At 41.9% G+C, this 19,970-nt stretch overlaps 1 protein-coding gene across 1 annotated transcript in view; it reads right to left on the bottom strand.

Annotated features, from left to right (window-relative positions):
• lamc3 (laminin, gamma 3) overlaps positions 1 to 19,970 on the bottom strand; it is a 108,208-nt gene that overhangs the window by 32,151 nt on the left and 56,087 nt on the right. Inside the window, exons 10-12 of the mRNA XM_010878250.4 lie at positions 18,167 to 18,365; positions 15,049 to 15,158; positions 11,811 to 12,047 (exon numbers count right to left, since the gene is read on the bottom strand). Coding sequence (XP_010876552.2) covers positions 11,811 to 12,047; positions 15,049 to 15,158; positions 18,167 to 18,365 — 546 coding nt within the window. The remainder of the gene's footprint in view (positions 1 to 11,810; positions 12,048 to 15,048; positions 15,159 to 18,166; positions 18,366 to 19,970) is intronic.

Below are 19,970 nucleotides of genomic sequence, written 5' to 3'. Positions count from 1 at the left end.
CAGAAACTAGCTCTATATCGAAACCTTATCATTTAATTTCCACTTGTTTCCAGCAGTGAGTTCATTTAAGCTGGGCCAGGCAACTAGTTTCCCCACCAACAATAAGTCATTTCTGCAGCACAGTGTGGAAACTAGACCTGTTATAAATCGCTGCTGGCCAAAAATATATTATTCATTTCATGAATTGAAAATTAACTTAATAATCAAACAAACCTTTCTCTTTTTCCCGATCGGTTACGTCTCAGTCGGGTTTGATGGTGCCTGTAGCTCTGTGGAACACTAACAGGCTTTTGAAAGGATAAAGGAAATAAATAGAAGAGGAATGTGCATGCCAGCACACAGTGAGGGTTGGGGTGGGGGGGTAATCAGGCCTCAGTTAGAGTGAGAGGTCTTGGGGTAGAGGGGCGGAGAGAGGCTGCCTGCTTTCATCTGCTCTGGGGCTTTTTGATGCTAATGTTGCTTCGGATCTCTTTCAATCCAGTCCAGATGTGCTGCTGGTATACTGTGGAGTGTGCAGCAGATGTGCTGTTTGGGGGCGGGTGGCTATTGGATGGAATAGAGTGATGAGGTGAGGAAAAGTTTGGGGGAGGGGAGTCAGAGGAGTTGAAGCGGGGGGGGGGGGTGTTCTATACCATATTCTATGTCTCTCTGTGTAGCATTGGATCAATGAATGCGCTGTCCTTTATCCTGAGACCATGTGTCTGCATATGAGAACACTATGTTTTAGGCTTCCTGCACCATGTACTTCATTCTGCTTAACTTAAACCTATTGTCCTTATTAGAGAACAGTTGTCTGCACCATGCTTAGATATTATACTTATCAGGTCCTACTAATCCAAAATAGCTAAGAGAAATTAAAAGTACATACATAATTATGTTAACATGAATGCATCAGACGGTTGTTTTCTGTGAGCCGGCTGTCCGAGGCACTTTTAAGTCGTTTCGAGAATTACGGCATCTAGTTGCAGTAAGGCTGGGCCTTACATAGCAGCATTACTAAGGCTGTGGTGAATCTCAATCCCATCTGTAGCACGTCCAAGACATGTTCTTCTTCCTGGAATGCAGCTTCAACAACACATGTATATGTTCCCACCCTTTTTAAAGTCATTATCTCCTCGCCGTTGACATCAATGGTTCCCAATCAAATGTTTAGGCATGCGTGACACACGTACACTTTGCACATCTTGCATTTGATTAATCGCAAGGCCAAATGTACTGGACTGTCTAAAAATGGCCTCAAGCCGGAATAGCTGTGGAGTTACATACTGAAAATAGTACTGCATACAGATGGTTACTCATACTGAACAATATTATCCAGACATAAAACCAAACCAAATTTTAGCCGACTTTCTTGTTTCTTTTGAAACAGCAAGTTACAGATTTTTAGGTCACACAAGACGGTACAGACACCATGACATTTGTTTGGAGCCAAACTGCTGAATAATTTACTGTGGTTTTGGGTGCCTAAATGTCACAGCCATATGTAAGGAGCCCTTTGGTAGCTGTGGAGAGTAAGAAAGAGAAACTTCTGTTTTTCTATGAGGAAAAACATGCCAACAGGGTTTCAGCTGAGAGAACGAAAAAAGTGAAAAAGATTGAAGTAATTGAATAGAAAGAAGAAAAGAAAAACTGCTGTGTTTCTGTGAAGAAAGACATGCAAAAAGTGGCAGAAAACATGATCAATGTGACTGACTAAATATGAAGGCCTTGACTCCGTACAGACTCAGGCAGAATTGCCTTGCTATTGAGAGAGGTCGCCACAAGCAGACCTGGCTTTCTAAGGAAGACAAGATGTGACCACAAAATAAAGTGGAAATCGAGCTGCCCATCCTGCCAGATGTACAACCATGTAAGAGATATATAAAACCCCAAAATTATGCAAACCTTCAAAGGGATCAAAAAACATTCCATGTTATTTCCAGCTCTGTTTGGAAAAGTAAACACGTTTTTCAAGCTAATAAAGTCCCTTTGAAATTACATGACTCCAGAAAAAGAAAGAGAGAGAGAATGAACGCCATTGAAGTCACTCTCGTACAGGCCACAAACACGAAGAGTACCTTTCACCTTACATCACTTTGAGAGCACAGAGCAGAAAGTCACATAAAAAGATTTCAGAATACCTGTTAGACTGCCTACTGTACTGCACAGTGACTCATCTCTTCCTATTTGTCAAGAAAAGAAGCTTCGTTTGAGCCCACACAGAGAACCCAGGCCTCACCGGTGTCCCCTAAAGCCTGTTTAAATGTCATATTCTGATTTGTAAGGTCATTAGTTAGAAAATCTATATGGAAGTAGAGGGAGACAGCAAGGGGAAAAAAGAACGATAAAGAGTTTTGAGGCTGGGGTTTACTCTGTCCCCCGAGGCTCTGGGAAACCATGTTTGTTTGAGGCCTCAGGCCTGGCATATTCCACGGACACAGAGGACAATAATCAGAGGGAGGAGAGAGAAAGGGGTGAGAGCCTAGAGAACCATATGGATGCAGGAAAGGAAGAATGCGATAGGGAGAGAGATAAAGGGATGGATGGAGGAGACAGGAAACAACAGAGAGAGGTAAGGAGATAGAGGAGTTAGTGAGTTGGAACCAGGCTGACCGTGTAATTTCCCCTGCTGATGGCAGTCAATACACACAGTGCAAATACACCACCCAGGGGAATAAAGAATAGAGAGGAGAGAGAGAGGATAGAAGAAAAAGGGAACGTTGAAGAGAGAGAGGAGAGACAGGCAAACCGGTGAAATGAGGTGACAATCGTTTATGACGATAATATTCTGACAACATTTCTGAGTCTGTCCCTTGACAGAATAGTTCTAAAGCCAAAAAAAGCTATCCGATACATGGCAAACATGAACAACGCGTTACATTACCAACAAAAGGAAACACAACGAGTACATTTCCCAAAACAGGTAAAACACAAGGAGCACATCCCAGTCAAAACAACCTGGTCCTCCAGCAACAACACACGCTGACCCTCCCTTTGACCTGAAATGGAGATCACTGCAGAGAAAGGCCTCAAAGCTTTTACATAAGGTGTCATTTAAAACAGCCCCGAGGGAGACAGAGAGCAGGGCGGGAAGTTGAGCCTTGTCAAAGAATCCTCCATCAGCAGAAATTACAGCCTTGCAGACCTTTGGCATTCTAGTTGTCAATTTGTTGAGGTAAAGAAATTTCACCCCATGCAACCTGAAGCACCTCCCGCATGTTGGATTGTCATTATGGGCACTTCTTACATATCATACAGTCAAGCTGCTCCCACAACCGCTCAATAGGGTTGAGATCCAGTGACTGTGCTGGCCAGTCCATTATAGACAGAATGCCAGCTGACTGCTTTTTCCCTAAATAGTTCTTGCATAGTTTGGAGTGCTTTGGGTCGTTGTAGGAAGAAATTGGCTCCAATCAAGCGCCATCCACAGGGGAATGGCATGGCATTGCAAAATGGAGCAATAGCCTTGCTTCTTCAAGATCCCTTTTACCGTATAGAAATCACCCACTTAACCACAACCAAAGCCCCCCAGACCATCACATTGCCTCCACCATGCTTGACAGATGGCGTCAAGCACTCCTCCAGCACCTTTTCATTTTGTCTCAGTATCATATAATACCTATAATGCAGCTATTGCCCACTACTCTTTCTATTCTGTTCAAAGCCAATTTGCGCTAAGTAGTACAATATTTCTTGGCAATATTTTGCACAGAATAGCCTTAATTTCTCAGAAGACTTTCACAAGAAAGTTATTTATTTCTGACCATTTTGAGACTGTAATTGAACCCACAGTTGCTGCTGCTCCAGATACTCAACTAGTCTAAAGAAGGCCGGTATTGTTGCTTCTATAATCAGCACAACAGTTTTTAGCTGTTCTAACATAATAACAAAAGGGTTTTGACCAATTGATGTTCTGTTGAAAATGAAATGTTCCCATTCTTGCTTGATATAGGATTTAAGCTGCTTAACAGTTCAGAATCTCCTTTGTTGTATTTCTCGTTTAATAATGCACCATACGTTTTGAATCTGGACTGCAGGCAGGCTATTTTAACACCCAAACTCTTTTACTATGGAGCAATGCTGTTATAATACGTGCAGAATGTGGTTTAGCATTGTCGTGCATTCCCTCTGCTCTTTAGTCTGGAGGACACTGTGTCCATGATTCCCAAAAATAATTAGGGGGCCAAGCAACGAAGTTGCTGGAACCCTTTTATGTTTGTACGTTTTATTATTATTAGGGGGCCAAGCAACAAAGTTGCTGGAACCCTTTTATGTTTCTAAGTTTTATTATTATTATTATTATCTTTATCTTCTCCAGGGCCATTTTCAGAGGTCCATAGCTCGGTCCCCTCTGGTTCAAAACGCTCCAAACTTTGCCTGATTGTAGGTACCCATACTCCTCATGGTGGCGCTGTAGCACTCAGTCGAAAATGGAAAAAGTGAAGCTCAGATCTCATTAACCGAATGTCGTAGAGTCATGCAACCTAGTTCCAGATATATCCCTTCTCATGCTGACCAAAAAAGTCTCTGGGGTCTTTCAAATTCGCCCCTTGGATTTTCCTCCATTTTGAACTTGGTGAAAAACACGTTAACGACATCTCCTCCGAGACCGCTGAATGGATTTGCATGCTGTTTGGTGTGAAGGACCTTTGAACCATTATCTTTAAAAGTTATAAAAGGAAAGTTTATATCTCAAATAGTATGGCCGAAATCAGCGAATGAAATTGAGCTGGGCAGGTCTACGACTTTAGACGTCCATTAAACCCAAATGGAACATCAAACAGCTACGAAACTAATCATACTCGTAAATGTGTCTGCTAGGAATGGACAGGAAAACTCCCATACAGAAATACCGCTTGGTGGCGCAATAAACATAGCCAATGTTGCTGTTCATAAAAACAAACGACATTTCCTCCGAAACAGCTGAATGGATTTGGATGACAATTGGTGTAAAGGACTACTGGACCATTGTCTTTAAAAGTTATATTATTGTAAATGTTTCTGGTGGATTTTCAAAATATGCATCTGCGTGTGCTATTTCTGGTATTATAGATCACAACCGGATGAGACTATTCCCTCTGCAAGCCAGCCCTGTGGTGTCATGGGAACATGCCAGTCCTTCAATATTGTGACTCCAGTTCAATTCCCTTCTCAGACATTCTATATCTCATAAATGCTTTTCCTTTCCACAATACATATCTGAAATACCATGATTTTCATTTATTTGCGAGAATAATTGTATTACGTGACCCTTTTATGCTGTTATTGTTTTCCAAAAAAAGGAACCAGCCATGGAGTGATTGGAGTCATTGATTTCATTATAAGTAGGATGTATTAGCTAGCCATCTATAATAATCTTTGTACAAAAGTACACTTTAGTTCCGTTACAAATGTTTTGTTGCCAACTTTATCTCATCAAAATTGTAATGGCTGGGGTAAAATTTACATTTGGACAGGATAGAGAGCTATAGGGACAACCAGTAGCTCCTGTGGTGTAGTGGGGACATCCCTGTTCTACAATATTCTGACCCTGGTTCAATTCCCCTCTGAGATATTCCCAGTAATGTATTTCAGAAATGTATATCCACTCGGTTCTTTACACCCTTCACACAACAATATATATCCCCTCTGTAATACCATGATTCTCATATGTTTAGGAGAATAATTGTTTTACGTGACCCTTATATACTGTTATTGTTTTTCAAAGACACAAATCAGCCATGAAATGATTGGAGTCATTGTTTTCGTTATAAGTAGGATGTATAGCTATTAGCTATATAGTCTTTGTGCAAGACTACTCTTTAGTTCCGTTAATAAATGTAATTTTTTCCATGTTATTTCAGCCAAAATGTAATGGCTGAGGTAAAAGCTGTTTAAATAGTGTAATGATTAAAGACAGACACATAGAAAACCAGGGATTGAAACCTGCCAGCGACAATATTCATCCCTCCTAATCGGCTGAACTAGAATTGCCTGGTTCCTTTTCTGGTTTCAAGGTCTTTTTGTTTTATTTCTATTTCCTCTCCTTCGATTGGACATCCTGACTACTAGCGGCATTGGGCATTTCTAAATAGCAAAACATTTCTCTAGTGAGAGCATGCAGTGAGATGCTTCCTGGGCCCCACTTGGCCCCCTGAAACGCTGCTCGCAGCTTTAATTTACAATTGTTATTTGTCAGACCACAGGACAGTTTTCCACTTTGCCTCAGTCCATCTTAAATTATATTGGGTCCAGAGAAGGCAGCGACGTTTCTGGATCTTGTTTCTTCATTGCATGGTAGAGTTGTAACTTGCATTTGTGGATACAGCGACAAACTGTGTTCACAGACAATGGTTTTTGGAAGTGTTCATGAGACCATGCAGTGATGTCCACTACAGAATCGTATCTATTTTTAATGCGGTGGGGCCCGAAGCTCACGACCATCCAATATTGGGTTTCAGCCTAGTCCTTTGCATACAGAGATTTCTCCGGATTCTCTGAATCTTTTAATGGTATTATGTACCATAGCTTGAGATCCCCGAACTCTTTGCATTTTTACGTTGAGAAAAGTTATTCTAAAATTGTTGCACTATTTGCCTGCGCAGCATTTCTCAGTGGTGAACCCCTCCCCATCTTTACTTCTGAAAGACTCCTCCTCTCTGGAATGCTCTTATTATACCCAGTAATGTTACTGTTGGCAATTAACCTAATTAGTTGTGATATGTTTCACCTGGTTCTTTTTTGTATTACACAACTTTGTCGCTCTTTTGTTGCCCCTGTCCCTGCTTTTTTGAAAGTGGGCATATGTTTTTCAAGGAACAACAACATTTGTCTTTGTACAATTTTCAATTGAATATAGGGTTTAAATGATTTGAACATATTTGCATTCTGTTTATACTTCCATTTAACAGAGCCTACCAACTTTCTGGGAAATGTGGTTGTAGGTGTTAAAAAAAACAAATCTACTGTTTCAAGCTATAAAAGTAGATTTTATATAATTTTAATGGACCAAAAATTAGCGTTTTGTTCAAAAACAAGGTCCTACGTGACCCCAAACCTTTGAACGGTCATGCATGCATACACCATACATGACACAGATCTGAGCATTGGTATGAAACAGACCTCCAAGACCTCCATATTCCTTGGATCAAGATGATGATTCAGAAGTGGAAGGTGTGAGGCACAACCATGACCATGCTATCAGGTCATCCCTCAAAAGTAGACGAGCAAACAGGAGACTGACCAGAGGTTACTAAAAGGCCACTGGCAAATTTAACAGGGCTACCAACTTAAATAATGGTCAAAATTGGTAGTTTTTCATTACATTTTTTTTTTTTACATATGTAATTATTAAATACATTATTTAATAAAAACACATGTTAAAAGAGGGCTGGGCAACACTTAGAGAGGGAAAACCAAAAGCTGCCTATATTCTGTCCATGCAAATCGTATACATACACACAAATACATGTTCCCACAATCATTTAAGCAAAGTTCTAACTAGGAAGTTAGATGTTGTCAGGTAACAACAGCCAGTTACATAAGGGCTGTAAGAGAGTGATCTCTTTCCCAATTAAGCCACAAGCATTGAAAGAGTTTGAAACAGCTGTATTCAACAATGAATATCAACCTAAATATTTCCTGGATCCCCAATAAGGGGTTGGGCGCTGCCAGCACTGATTCACAAGACACCAGAGATCAATGAGCCAGCTACAGAGTTCAATGTCCGGACAATGGAAGATGCATCTACAACATTGTAGTGAGTCAACACAGAAAGCCTTATGTTCAGGAAAAGTCAGACTCAACACTAAAGTATTAGATATTTCTTTTAGGCATGGTGGTGGCTGTATAATGGCATGGGTATTCTTCACATTGACAAAGACTGAGGGTTATTCAGAGTACAAATATTTACTAATCTAAAGAAAGTATATTAGTGCATTATTCTTTTTCTTTCAGAGTGAAACATCTTAAACTTTTTCATTACCATAATCTGAAGGATTCCTTTTCCATCCCACTTTCTAAAGCAACAAAATACTAAATATGGAAAAATCCAACTGGATGAATCCTTCTTATGCCCACTGTAACTCACCTGCCAGACCATTGACTGCAGTGAAATTGGATGTGCTCGCTCTGGAAACCATCCAATAGGTGAAATGGCAGGGGGTCCCCTCTATACTGGAGAAGGCTCCCTATCTTATCAGGCAGACATGGAGCCATGAACCCTCACCCTCCCTTGAGGTCTTTGAAATGATGGCCTCTGCCCAATTTTATGGACAGCATGCTTCCAATTAAGATTGAGGAACACACATACAAACACACACATAAAGAAATGCTGCGCATGAACACATACACATACTCACAAACACACACACACACACACACAAGGTCGTGCCCAGGCATACACATACACATGGAACAAGGTTCACTTGCATGTGTATAACAGGTCAACTAAAGCACACAGACAGACACACACGCAAGCGGACACACATAAAGAAACACTGCCCATGAACACAAACACACACACACACATTTCAAACACTGGTGTGTAACAATGTAAGAAAAGCACACATACACAAACACACGGGGACACAGAAACACACAAGAAGACAATCACATAGAATCCCACAAAAAGACAATCACACACAAACACAAGCAGGGAGAAAAAGGGGCACACTATGTATATCTGAAGGACATATGCTTGACTTTATCAGCTTTGCCGGAAATAGCATGCTGCTGACCGAAATCGCAATTGGTTTGTTCCGCCGCAAATATTAACATTTCCAATCTGTTGTGTTGCGCTACAGCCAATAGAGGCGACACAACAGGGCGACTGTTAATAAATCATGCTTATGAAGCAGCGTTCAGCCTCTTTAGTGTGCAGCCATTGTGTAAACTCCATCTCTGCTCTGTTTGTTTCAGCCTGACCTCATCTCCAAGGCTGTTGTGCTTATGAGTCTGGTTCAACAACCATCCCTAGCTGGCCTTAGTGGGAGTGACCCCTATTATTCTGTGGGAAACAAGTGGGTAGGATGGGGTGACGTGCCCCCCCCCCCCCCCTATTTTTAATATTTTGATGGAACTTACCTTAATGGGTAAAACACTTTTTTCCTCTTTTGATTGGGAGTGACATTAACAGGTACAATATTTTCCATGTTTGTTTGGGGATTGAGTGCAGAATGCATGTCGGGAAATGTGTTGTGGGAGATGCTTGGTGAACCAAAGGTGATTAAGGAAATGTCTATCATACATGTCTCGAAACACAGTTATTAGTTAATGAAGGTGAAGCTCGGAGGATTTTTCAAAAACTTCAGGCAATTTTGGGTAGAAATATCAGGGAATTAAATCAGTCTGATGCAAAACTGATTTCAAGATATTCATTAATCAAAGAGCTCTGAACAACTGTCAATATACCTGTATACTGTATTTCTCTTTAACCTGAACCCACACAGACATTTATATTTACATGTTTGCCACTTGAATGGTTTGGTTTTCATACTGATTTTCTAATTGAATGAGTTGCTGGCATCAAATTCAAATGAAATTCATGACGTTTCTCAGTTTCAACATTTAATATGTTGTCTTAGTTCTATTTTCAATTAAATAAATGATTTGCACATAATTGCATTCTGTTTTTATTAGCAGCGTCCCAAATGTTTTGGAAACAGGGTCATAATTGAATGGTTAATATTTCATTCATCTTTTGTAATTGAATGGCTAACATTTCATTCTTTTCTTACTGATTGGCTTAACATTTCATACTTCATTTCTCATTGAATAGCTAACATTTCATACTTCTTTCTAATTAAATGGCTGTCATTTCATACTTCTTTCTAATTGAATGGCTGACATTTCATACTTCTTTTCTAATTGAATGGCTAACATTTTGTACTTCCATGCAACTTCAATAGCTAATATTTCATACTGCATTTCTTGACATGGCTTTACACAGAGGCAATTTAGCTAAAGTGCTTTTTCTCAAGGACATTGTCACTGCAGTATGGTAGTCTTTGTCTGGGATTTCTAACAACCACTCTAGGAATGTTTGTCTCTCTCTAACTCTCTCTTTCTTTTTCTCTATCTCCCTCCCTCTTTCTCTCTCTCCCTGCTATTCCCTTCCTCTCTTTTTCTTTGCAGAAGCAATTTTTGAGCCACAGTCTGTTCCCACCATGAGTTGGCCTAAAGTTTGCAGCTCGAAATTACACAGAAATATGATGTGCCAACATGTGTGAACATGATGCATGTATGCCTATTAACAAAATCTTATTTAACATTCATTTAATAAGGGATGTATACACAAGATACCAATCTCTTGTTAAGGAGCACCCCTCATACACAACCAAAAAACATTTACAAAAAAATATGATATATATATATATATATATCTCAATAGAATTGTTATTATGATTATATCTGAACAACAATAGTGGTACTAATGTGTCCAAACCCCAAGATTTCTCCAAGCTTTGCCAGAAAAGGTCTAACTCCCTTCACAAACCTACAGAGACTCAGGACATACTAAACGATGCCCCACTCAACCTGCTGCGTGGAAACACAATCTGCTTTGAAGTTAAAAAAGATGAATTAATAAATAAAATACATCTCCTCCCCTAACTCTGACAGTAAACAGATTGTTGCTGTTCTTTCTCACATACAAACACACATTCTTTGGTTTTTTTCCTTCTTTAATTTGTTCTCATCTCCCTTAGACTCCCTGACTTCTACTTCTGTCTGTTTCATCCCAGGTTCTCTCTCCTCATACACTTAGGCTGCAAATCAAATCTTGTTTGTGAATTATATAGTTAAACTACTGTTCAGTCTGTTCTTAGAAGACACCCAAGGTGAGACAGAGAAACAGAATTGAATAAACATAGAAATGAAGAAAAAGTGGGGACTGAAAAGATGTTCAATACACCAGGCGAGATAGAAATAGTGTGATACCAGAACCAGAGAGATGGAGAGAGTGAGCGATGAGAGGAAAGGATGGCGAGAGAGAGAGAGATGGAGAGAGAGAGAGGGAGGGATGGAGAGAAACAAAGTGTAGAGAAAAATAGAGAGGGAGACCCAGATGGAGAGACAGGGGAACTAGGGAGAAAGAGAGGGCTGGAGAGAGGTTGAATATCAGTTCCTGAATTAGTCTCAATTAGCTGAGGGTCTGCTAGCAAGGCTAACGACACCAGCCCCGCTTCATGACCCCACATGCTCAGGCACACACACACAGCTTCAGGCAACTCCTAACTAGGTTACATTTCTGTCAGAGATGATGACAAGAAGAAAGGGAAAGGCAGAAAGAAAGAGAGATGGAGAAAAACTGAAAGAGGGCAGGAAGTAAACTCTGTGGTTCTGGGAGACTTGGTAAAGCTCTGAACGAAACAGACAGAGATGGAAAGACATAAGGGGACCCTTTACCTGTCTCCAGTTAAAAGAAAAACAAAGGGAAAGAAATAAGAAGGGAATACTTTGTCGGGAGGATTTAATGTGGATTAGAACGGAGGGCCAGAGAGAAAAGGAAAGGAACCTGACGACTTTACCTGAGGAACAATCAGAGACTGAGTTAAACAAGAGAAGGATGGAACCAGGGCAAAATCCATATGAATCTGTCACTGGATGTGTGAGTAATTTAGGAAAGCAAGAGAAAGAGGGCAGAAGAGAACAAATGGAGGGAAAGGAGAATATGAAAGGAGAAAGACAAGTTAAGAGGGGAGGAGAGGGAGAGCGAAGAAGAGGGGAGGAGTAGGGCAAGAGGAGAGACAGAAGAAGGAAAGGAGGAAGGGAAAAATGAAGAGGGGAGAGAGAAAGAAAGGGGAGGAGAGTGGAGGACATGGGAGGAGAGGGTTTGAAAGACTGTTTCCTACCAGTCTCAGGATGGCAAGGCCCGTGGTGGTGGCAGGAGCAAGGCACACAGGGTGACAGTGGTCCTCCGTTAGGTACCTCTCTGGTGAACCCTGGGGCACACAGCTCACAGAACTGACCACCATACCCTGGGGGGCACAGACACACCTCCACCCAGGGAGCTGCCAGGGGGGACGGGGTGACAGGGCTGGAGGAGGCGGCAGCCGAGGCCAGCGTTACCCCTGAGAGTTGGGAAGTGTCTGTGGAGAGAGGTTGGAGATCATTAACCACAAAATACATTTAAAGAAGCAAATGTGGTGTGGTTGCCAGCATGTTTACATGAAAACGTAACACAACTTGGAAGTTGGGTTAGCCTGAATATAGAACATACACTTAGTTTGGTCTCTCTAGCTTAAACGTTTCAAGGGATACTGTTAGAGTTATGCATTGCTTATAAGTCCATATACATTATTGTCTAAAAGCATCAAGGGCTTTCTAACCCACTAAAGGTTTCAGTCACTAAAATGAGATGGTGGAGAGTTGCAGTTTCAGGTGGGCGTGGCGTGAACCAAGCTGTATTTACTGTATGTGGCTGTGCACAGGGGTAGCCACAACTGTTTGGCAGAACAATATCTGCTGGTTAACATCCTCTTTTGTTTCTCTGGATATACTCTGTCCCCTGAGGTGCCCAATAAGACAAGACAGCTGTTACTAGGACATTATGGATGTGTGTGTGTGTGTGTGTGTGCTTGCAATGCATATCGGCACACACACCTAGCTAACCCACTCAGGGAATCTTTGATAAAACAAATGAATAAATCAGTTCAGTGGAGCGAGGGAGAAGAGGAGGAGGAAGAAGAGAAGAGGTGGTGGTTTGGCAGGAGCCTGCGCCCACTGGGATTTAGTGATCCCACTCCTGTCTCCTCCTTCATGAATAGTGATGGGGGATCGTCCATGCTGAATCAGCCATCGTACAGAATACTACCAGCACTACTACCACTACTACTACCACCACTACTACCACTACTACCAGCAGTACTACCACCACCACTACTACCACTACTACTACCACCACCACCACCACCACTACTACCACTACCACCACTACTACCACTACTACTACCACCACCACTACCACCACTACTACCACTACTACCACTACTACCACAACTACTACCACTACTACTACCACCACTACTACCACTACCACCACTACTACCACTACCACCACTACTACCACTACTACTACCACCACCACTACCACCACTACTACCACTACTACCACTACTACCACAACTACTACCACTACTACCACTACTACCACAACTACTACCACCACTACAACCACCACTACCACCACTACTACCACCACTACCACCACTACTACCACCACTACTACCACCACTACTACCACTATTACTACCACCACCACCACTACCACCACTACTCAAGGTCCGGCACCTAGCTTTCAACACAGGGTAATTACCACTGCCAGTGAGCTTGTGTGTGTGTGTGTGTGCGCGTGTGTGTGTGTGTGTGCTGCGTGTGTGTGTGTGTGCGCGCGCGGGTGTGTGTGTGTGTGCACGCATTGCAGTGAGTGCGCCAGAGAAGCATGATTTGAGATGAAGTATACAGCCTCTGTGAATGAATGAATTTTTAATGAGGGAGAACGGGGGAGTGGAAAAAAGGGTGTGCTCGGGAAGGACACCTCAGAGGACTCTGACAGGTTGTGATCCCCTTATCCTTCAGCCAGTATCAAACACAGTTCACAAGACTACTGCCAATCAGCACGCAACCCAACACACTGCCCAGCCCACCCCACCCATCACCGACATACCCCTCCTAACCCCACACATCTCCCCCTCCCTCTTTCCACGCTGTTCAGCTGTCACACAGGATGTTCACACAACAAAGCAGCAGAGATCGCCTACAGACCATCCGTGTCATAAAAATAATGCAGACTTATTATGAATGCCTTAATCCGTTTTCTTCTTATTTTTTTGACACAGGGAGTGAAAAAAAAAAAAAAAACCCAAGAAAGCGCACTGTAGGATTTTCAAATTAGCGTATGCTGGGCAGCCTAAGGAGATAAGACACTTCCAACGCAGTTTTGAGGACCAAAGACAAATCATTAGCAGTGTCTTCCCTGGAAATGTGCAGAGGCTGGGAGAACAAGTGTGCGCGCGCGTGCACGGCGGCGTGAGTGAGACAGCGGGGAAGTCGCCGGCATGTTTGTGTGTGTGTGTGTGTCAGAGAGAGACGGAGAGTGTCTTCTTACACGGGCGCGCCTGTGTGAACGTGGTCGCGCACGTATGCTGCATATTCAATGAGTTTTGCCCCTGATTAAAGTAAGAGTGAGAGAGAGTAATAGTGAGAGGGTACGGGAGAGTGAGACAATAGAGTGAGAGAGAAAAAGAGACGGGGAGAGAAAGGGACAGAGAGACGGGGACTTTGCACAACTTTCTGTCATCTATATGTTGCAATCTAATGAATTGCCTCTGAGATCCTCTCGGTACACTGGTCCGAACGTTATATTGATAGCCAGAGGAGGGTGGGGGGAGAGAGAGGGAGAGAGAGGGAGAGAGAGGGAGAGAGAGAGCATCACTGATTTTGAAGTACAGACAAGCAATATCTTTAAATAAAAATTCCTGTTCTCAATCTAATTTGGCATAACTCAATGCTTCAGTGAGAGCAGCTGTGTGGTGAACACAGTGTGACAAGCCACTCAGTCGAAAGAAACTCTTAACTGGTAATGGAAATGTGTGTGTGTTCTGTGTCGTGCATGTGGGTGTGTGCGTGCATTGTGTGGTGTGTGAGCGTGTGTGTTTAATAGTGAATGAGGCTACTGAGTGAGACAGAACTCCAGTATTGAACTACCCCTGCCAATGATACTGGCCAGACCAAGCAGTCGTGCAGCAGAGACTCCCTTTGGAGCTCACCCCATGAGCCAATGAGAGGGCAGCAAGCTGAGAGGGGCAGGAAGTACTGTGTACATGCCTAACGAAAGTGACCACCACGAGAAAAGGTCTATATTCTTACAGTAAGAAGCAGACTGCTGTCCATTAATGAACTGCTGTAGCACACAGACTTCTGTTCACCAGCATGGGAATGAGAATGACAGGGCAGAGAGGACCCATCATGGACCACAGAGCTGTTGACCTAATCTGTTACGCCTTATTCATAACCTATTACCCACATGAGCTAACAGTGTGCAGGCACAAAACGTCGACAAATACGCCAACACACTCATCACACACTTACAGTTGTGTCCCCCTGCGTTGCTGATCCTGAGGGCGGTGAGGTTGAAGAGAAGACGGCGGAACTCCAAGGAAGACAGAGAAGGCCTCAGCCTCGTCTCATCCTCGTGCAGTCTGGATGAATACAAATGTTAACACTGATTACAGATCCTCAAAGCCACGCTTGTGTAGTATTGAATAATAGACCAACGTATGGCCCAAAGATACTCGCAAAGGGAATTTAAATACAACCCAGCGGTTTTCGGATATTTTGTTTTTGTAACATCAAGAGTTGCAACGAGCGCCGCCGCAAAGCAAGGCCATGTGACGGAATGTAGGGATGGGAACGCATACATAACATTTAATAAAATACCCTGTGTGTGTGTGTTTGCATGACTACAGTCCTATCCTCTTTCCCTCTGCAGAGGGTTTGCTTGCCGCCCCACAGAAAGGGAGCCCCACACAGCCCTCCTGATGGATCTCCTGGTTGCTCTGCTGCTGTGGCCATGAGCAGGTGTACTGTGGAGCCCCATTATTGGACCCCCATTATTTTGTAAATTAAATGTCATACCACATATATATAAATGCATTCCATTCATTCATGAAATGCTTGCATAAATACTGACTGATTTAAGCTAAGCTGTCCAAGTATGATCAGTTTGGTTTGTTTGCTTGCTAATTCTGCATACACGCTGGCTAATGTTGCTAACGTTGGTCTGTGGTGTTTACCATTGTAGCCTACTGAGAATAGCAGCTTTGTGGTTGCTGCTGTTACTAATTTATCATTATTATTACGACTACATCATTGATTTTGCCTGTGTGTGATAAACAGTGGACAAAACTTTGCCTGATATGAAATGAGCACTGCAGAGATGAGATGATTTCATCAGTCCAGTCTGTCTGTTTAATGGCTTACAATTAAAAACATCGGCATTTAGCTACAAAGAGTGGTTCGACAACGTTAATCTATAAAATTAAGAATTAAGATTTTTTTTTTTTACATTCCTATTCTGGCATCCAACGGCACAACAAGTTTTTTTTTTCTTTAGTCCCAGCATCTTGCCCGTTTCCCTACATCAGTTGCTGCAGCTTTCTGCCACCACCAAACTTCAGGGACGTAACCGTTACGTCCACTCCAAATGGTCTATACACATACAGTACGCACGTTTCTGGATAGCGAGGCAGTACACTGTTTCGACTACGTTATGATTACCCTCGCCTATAAGAAATCAACGGGGTTTCTGTAATGTACAACCAACCTTGTTCCCAAATCATCCTCCATTTCCAGGCAAACGAATGTTCAATCTTAATGAACAGGTACAGCTACCCGTTCAGAGCTATATTAAATATAGGGCAGCAGGGTTTCACTGGAGTACACTCATTCCGTTAAAAAACATTATGTTGCCCACACTGTTTTGTATTGGAGATGTTAATAGTGGGTTTTATTGTGGTCGTTCCAATATATAAGCAGCTATATCTTTTTTTTTTCTGTTGTCAGTTATAGTTTATAGTATATGTAAACATCTATACGTGTTCGGTTTCTAAACGTGATTTATCTGAATTATTTCAAAACAGATTTAGTAATTATTCACCTCGGAATGTAGTCATGAAACATTATTGGATTATGCACATGGCAAAGAGATTTCAAATTGCAATGCGCCTAACGTTTTCGATTTGAGAAGGTATGTTTTTCAGTGTATAAGTCTACAGTTTTTATTTTTGTTCTTTGTTCACTGCAATGGATCTCTAGTATTGAAGTCTGTACATTGGCTGTTGAATTAGCCTGTCCTGAAAATGTGGAGGCACTTGCAATAGAAAATAATTTATTGCTTTAAGAGATTCTTGATTAAAGAACTAAACGCAAATATTGTTTCTCATTATGGTATACAATTACATAATAGGATTGGTCACTCTTGCTGAATAAGGATTGATGATTGATAATGTTACATGCCGGTGAGTGACTCTGACTATTCAATACCTGACTATGTAACAATACTATAATCCATTAAATGTGTGCCTTCTGGGCATAAGTGACCAACAAATATAGAGTTAAATGACTGATCTTAAAGTAACGGCTAAGTACCTTAACACCTTACTTTCTACAGCAAGTAAATAAGTAACATAACTAGTTGCTTCATGGGAATTGTAACAATTCCCATGAATGAGTTTGAGCTGGAAACTATGGAAACTATGTTCACCACATCAAGCCATCCCCAAACTGTATCTTTATAGCTTAACTATACTGCACAAAAACCCACCTCCAAGCATTTAGTTATATCAACTATACATGAATATTAAACCAATTAACCATTCAATTAGCAATTCAATCAACAGTAATTCATTCATTCATTCTGAGCCACATGACTGACTGTTGGTGAAAAAGTCTGAGGCCCGCCGCATAGTACCTTCGTTCCCCTAAATAATAAAATGCAGAGCTAGCCATTAATAAGATGACGGCAACAAATATGTGACACTGGCTAAATAAATCCTTTATGGCTGGCCCCACGCATGACTGCTACATTTCACTTTGGAGCGAAGCAGAAACATTTTGCATTTGTGATGATATCTTCTAATGATGTGTCGCTCATGTTTAGCTCACGGCAGTACGGCAGATGTTTTCAGCAATTGAATAGGCAACAGAAAAGTTTAAAAAAATAACTCGACCGAAAACTAAAACGACAATGTCTAGCTAAGACTGTCTAGCTAAGACTTCTGTAGACAGAAGGGGAAAGTTGTACCCTCATCTTTCCGAGGATATACAGTATGATTAAAGTACAACCTACAATAAACTTTTGTACTGTGACATTGGTTGTCATGGACTACAATCTCTGTGGGAAACATGCAGAGGACGGAGGGATGATAAAACCCAAACCCTCCAATTGCTACACCGCCATAACAGATTTTCAAACTCCAGGGAAATAGACTTTCAATTAAAAAAATCCCTATGACAAATTGGGGGCCCAAGTAAGCCTGATGGCCCAAATGTGGTGGTCTGGCTCAGGGACTAACTATACTGTATGCTGGGGGATTTTGATTTGTGACATCCCATGTAAGATGTCATACTGAACACACACAGGCAGTCACCAGATATCACATCCACACAGGAAATCCTCAGCCAATGCTATGCTCTAAATAGGTTGTACCTCAGAGCGAAGGTTTGTTGGGGAACCAGGCCCAGATGGAGAACAGGTCCAGGGTGGGGTGATAGATGAGCAGACAGGGTGGTACCAGATCCCTCCAGGAGAACTGTGACACTGTGAGGGAGGAGGTACTGGGCCTCAGCGGCGAACGTCAGGGAGAGGAGCTGGCCATAGCTCAGGAGCTGGTTCCCCAGGAACTTCGCTACATGAGAAACAGACAGAGAGACAGACAGAAGTTAAAGGATTTTCATGCAGGTTTTTAGCTGTCATCCTCTCAAAGAAAAAGCAAGAATAAGAGCAATTGCTATCTGGGGTTCCAATATGTAGGTTTGTTCAGGTCTGAAGGTGTCCACCCAAAAGTGAACATGAAAGAATGTGCTTTAGTGTGATTTTGTGTCTGAATAAGTGGCTGAGAGGGCGAGTGAAAGATTTAAAGTGCGTGTGGGAAAGAGAGAGAGAGCCTATGTGCTTGTGTGTGTGTGTGTGTGTAGTAGAATGCGTGAACCAAGGCACTTGTAGCTTACAGTGATCACAGTGGGAGTCTGGCTGTAATTACCCTTCGTCTCTCTGGCTCATTACAGCACATTAACTCCACTTCAAAGACCCCCACACACGCATCTTCACAAACTGCACGTGCTCACCAAAAACTCACAAACTCACGCGCACAGGCATGCAAATACACGCACGCACACACACACACAAAAACGCACGCACTGCTGCTCGTGCACCTAGCCCTTCATGAGCACAGGCATGCAAAAACACACACTCTGTCTACTTTTCAAACCAGCACACTCACAGCATACAAAATTATCAGCACCCGAGCAGCCCAACATCACTTTAATAAAACAACACACAGGAGAGAGATACCCCTGAAATATACAACATTTTGAGTTATGGGTGAGGTGGAGGACGCAATGAGATCCTGTTTGTGGAAATATGTAAAAATACGATTTTAACAGGAGATAAATAAGCAGCAGTGTACATTTCATCATTTAAGATTGATTGCAGCAATATAAAGAGCGATCCACCTTAAAAACAAGGCAGAAGTTCAGAAATGTAAAATGAAACAGCATCTGCCCCAGTTTGAATGATACAGCAGCACACCTAGGGAAATACATTGGGATTGATACTGCTGCAAACACGGAGAAAAGTAACTGCCTAATTCAGTAAAGAAATTGCTACTTATCAATTCATGTTTTTGAGCACAGTAAATAAACATTAGGTTATTGAGTATATATATATATATTGGATTGTGTTATTCTAATCTAAAGTTATGAATGTTATTTAATATTTAAAAGTGATTTTCTAACATTTATCTTTTTTGACAGATGGCTTCATATTCTCCTCAAGTATCCTCTGGTAAAATATGGAAATAATGGTTAGCTCAGTGATGGCAAGTTGACCAGGCTCTGAAGCAGCAAAGCAGCCCTATACCATAATGCACCACCTCCACGTTTTACGATTTCTATTAGGTTCTCTTGTTCAGAGTCAATATTTAGTTTTTGCTAAACAAGTCATCTGCCATTGTGGGCAAACAACTCCGCCTTTGCATCATCTGTCCAGAGCATATTGGTTCCAGTCGTTTTGGTCTTCACCCAGGTATTTTCTGGCAAACGTCAGTTGTGTCTTATTGTTATAAGCAGAGGCTTCTTTTTTGTGGAGTCTCTTTCTGACAGTCGACTCGTGCACTTCGACATTGATTGTGGCAAAACAGGCTTGTAGATCCCTTCATGTTACCCCAGGGTTTTTAGAGACTTTTTAAGGAAAAAATAAATAAATCCGAAAATAATTCCAAACTAATCTGGCA

This window comes from Esox lucius, chromosome 14, assembly GCF_011004845.1.
Source record: "Esox lucius isolate fEsoLuc1 chromosome 14, fEsoLuc1.pri, whole genome shotgun sequence".
In the NCBI taxonomy this organism is placed as follows: Eukaryota; Metazoa; Chordata; class Actinopteri; order Esociformes; family Esocidae; genus Esox; species Esox lucius.
This window is presented reverse-complemented; position numbering and strand designations above follow the sequence as displayed.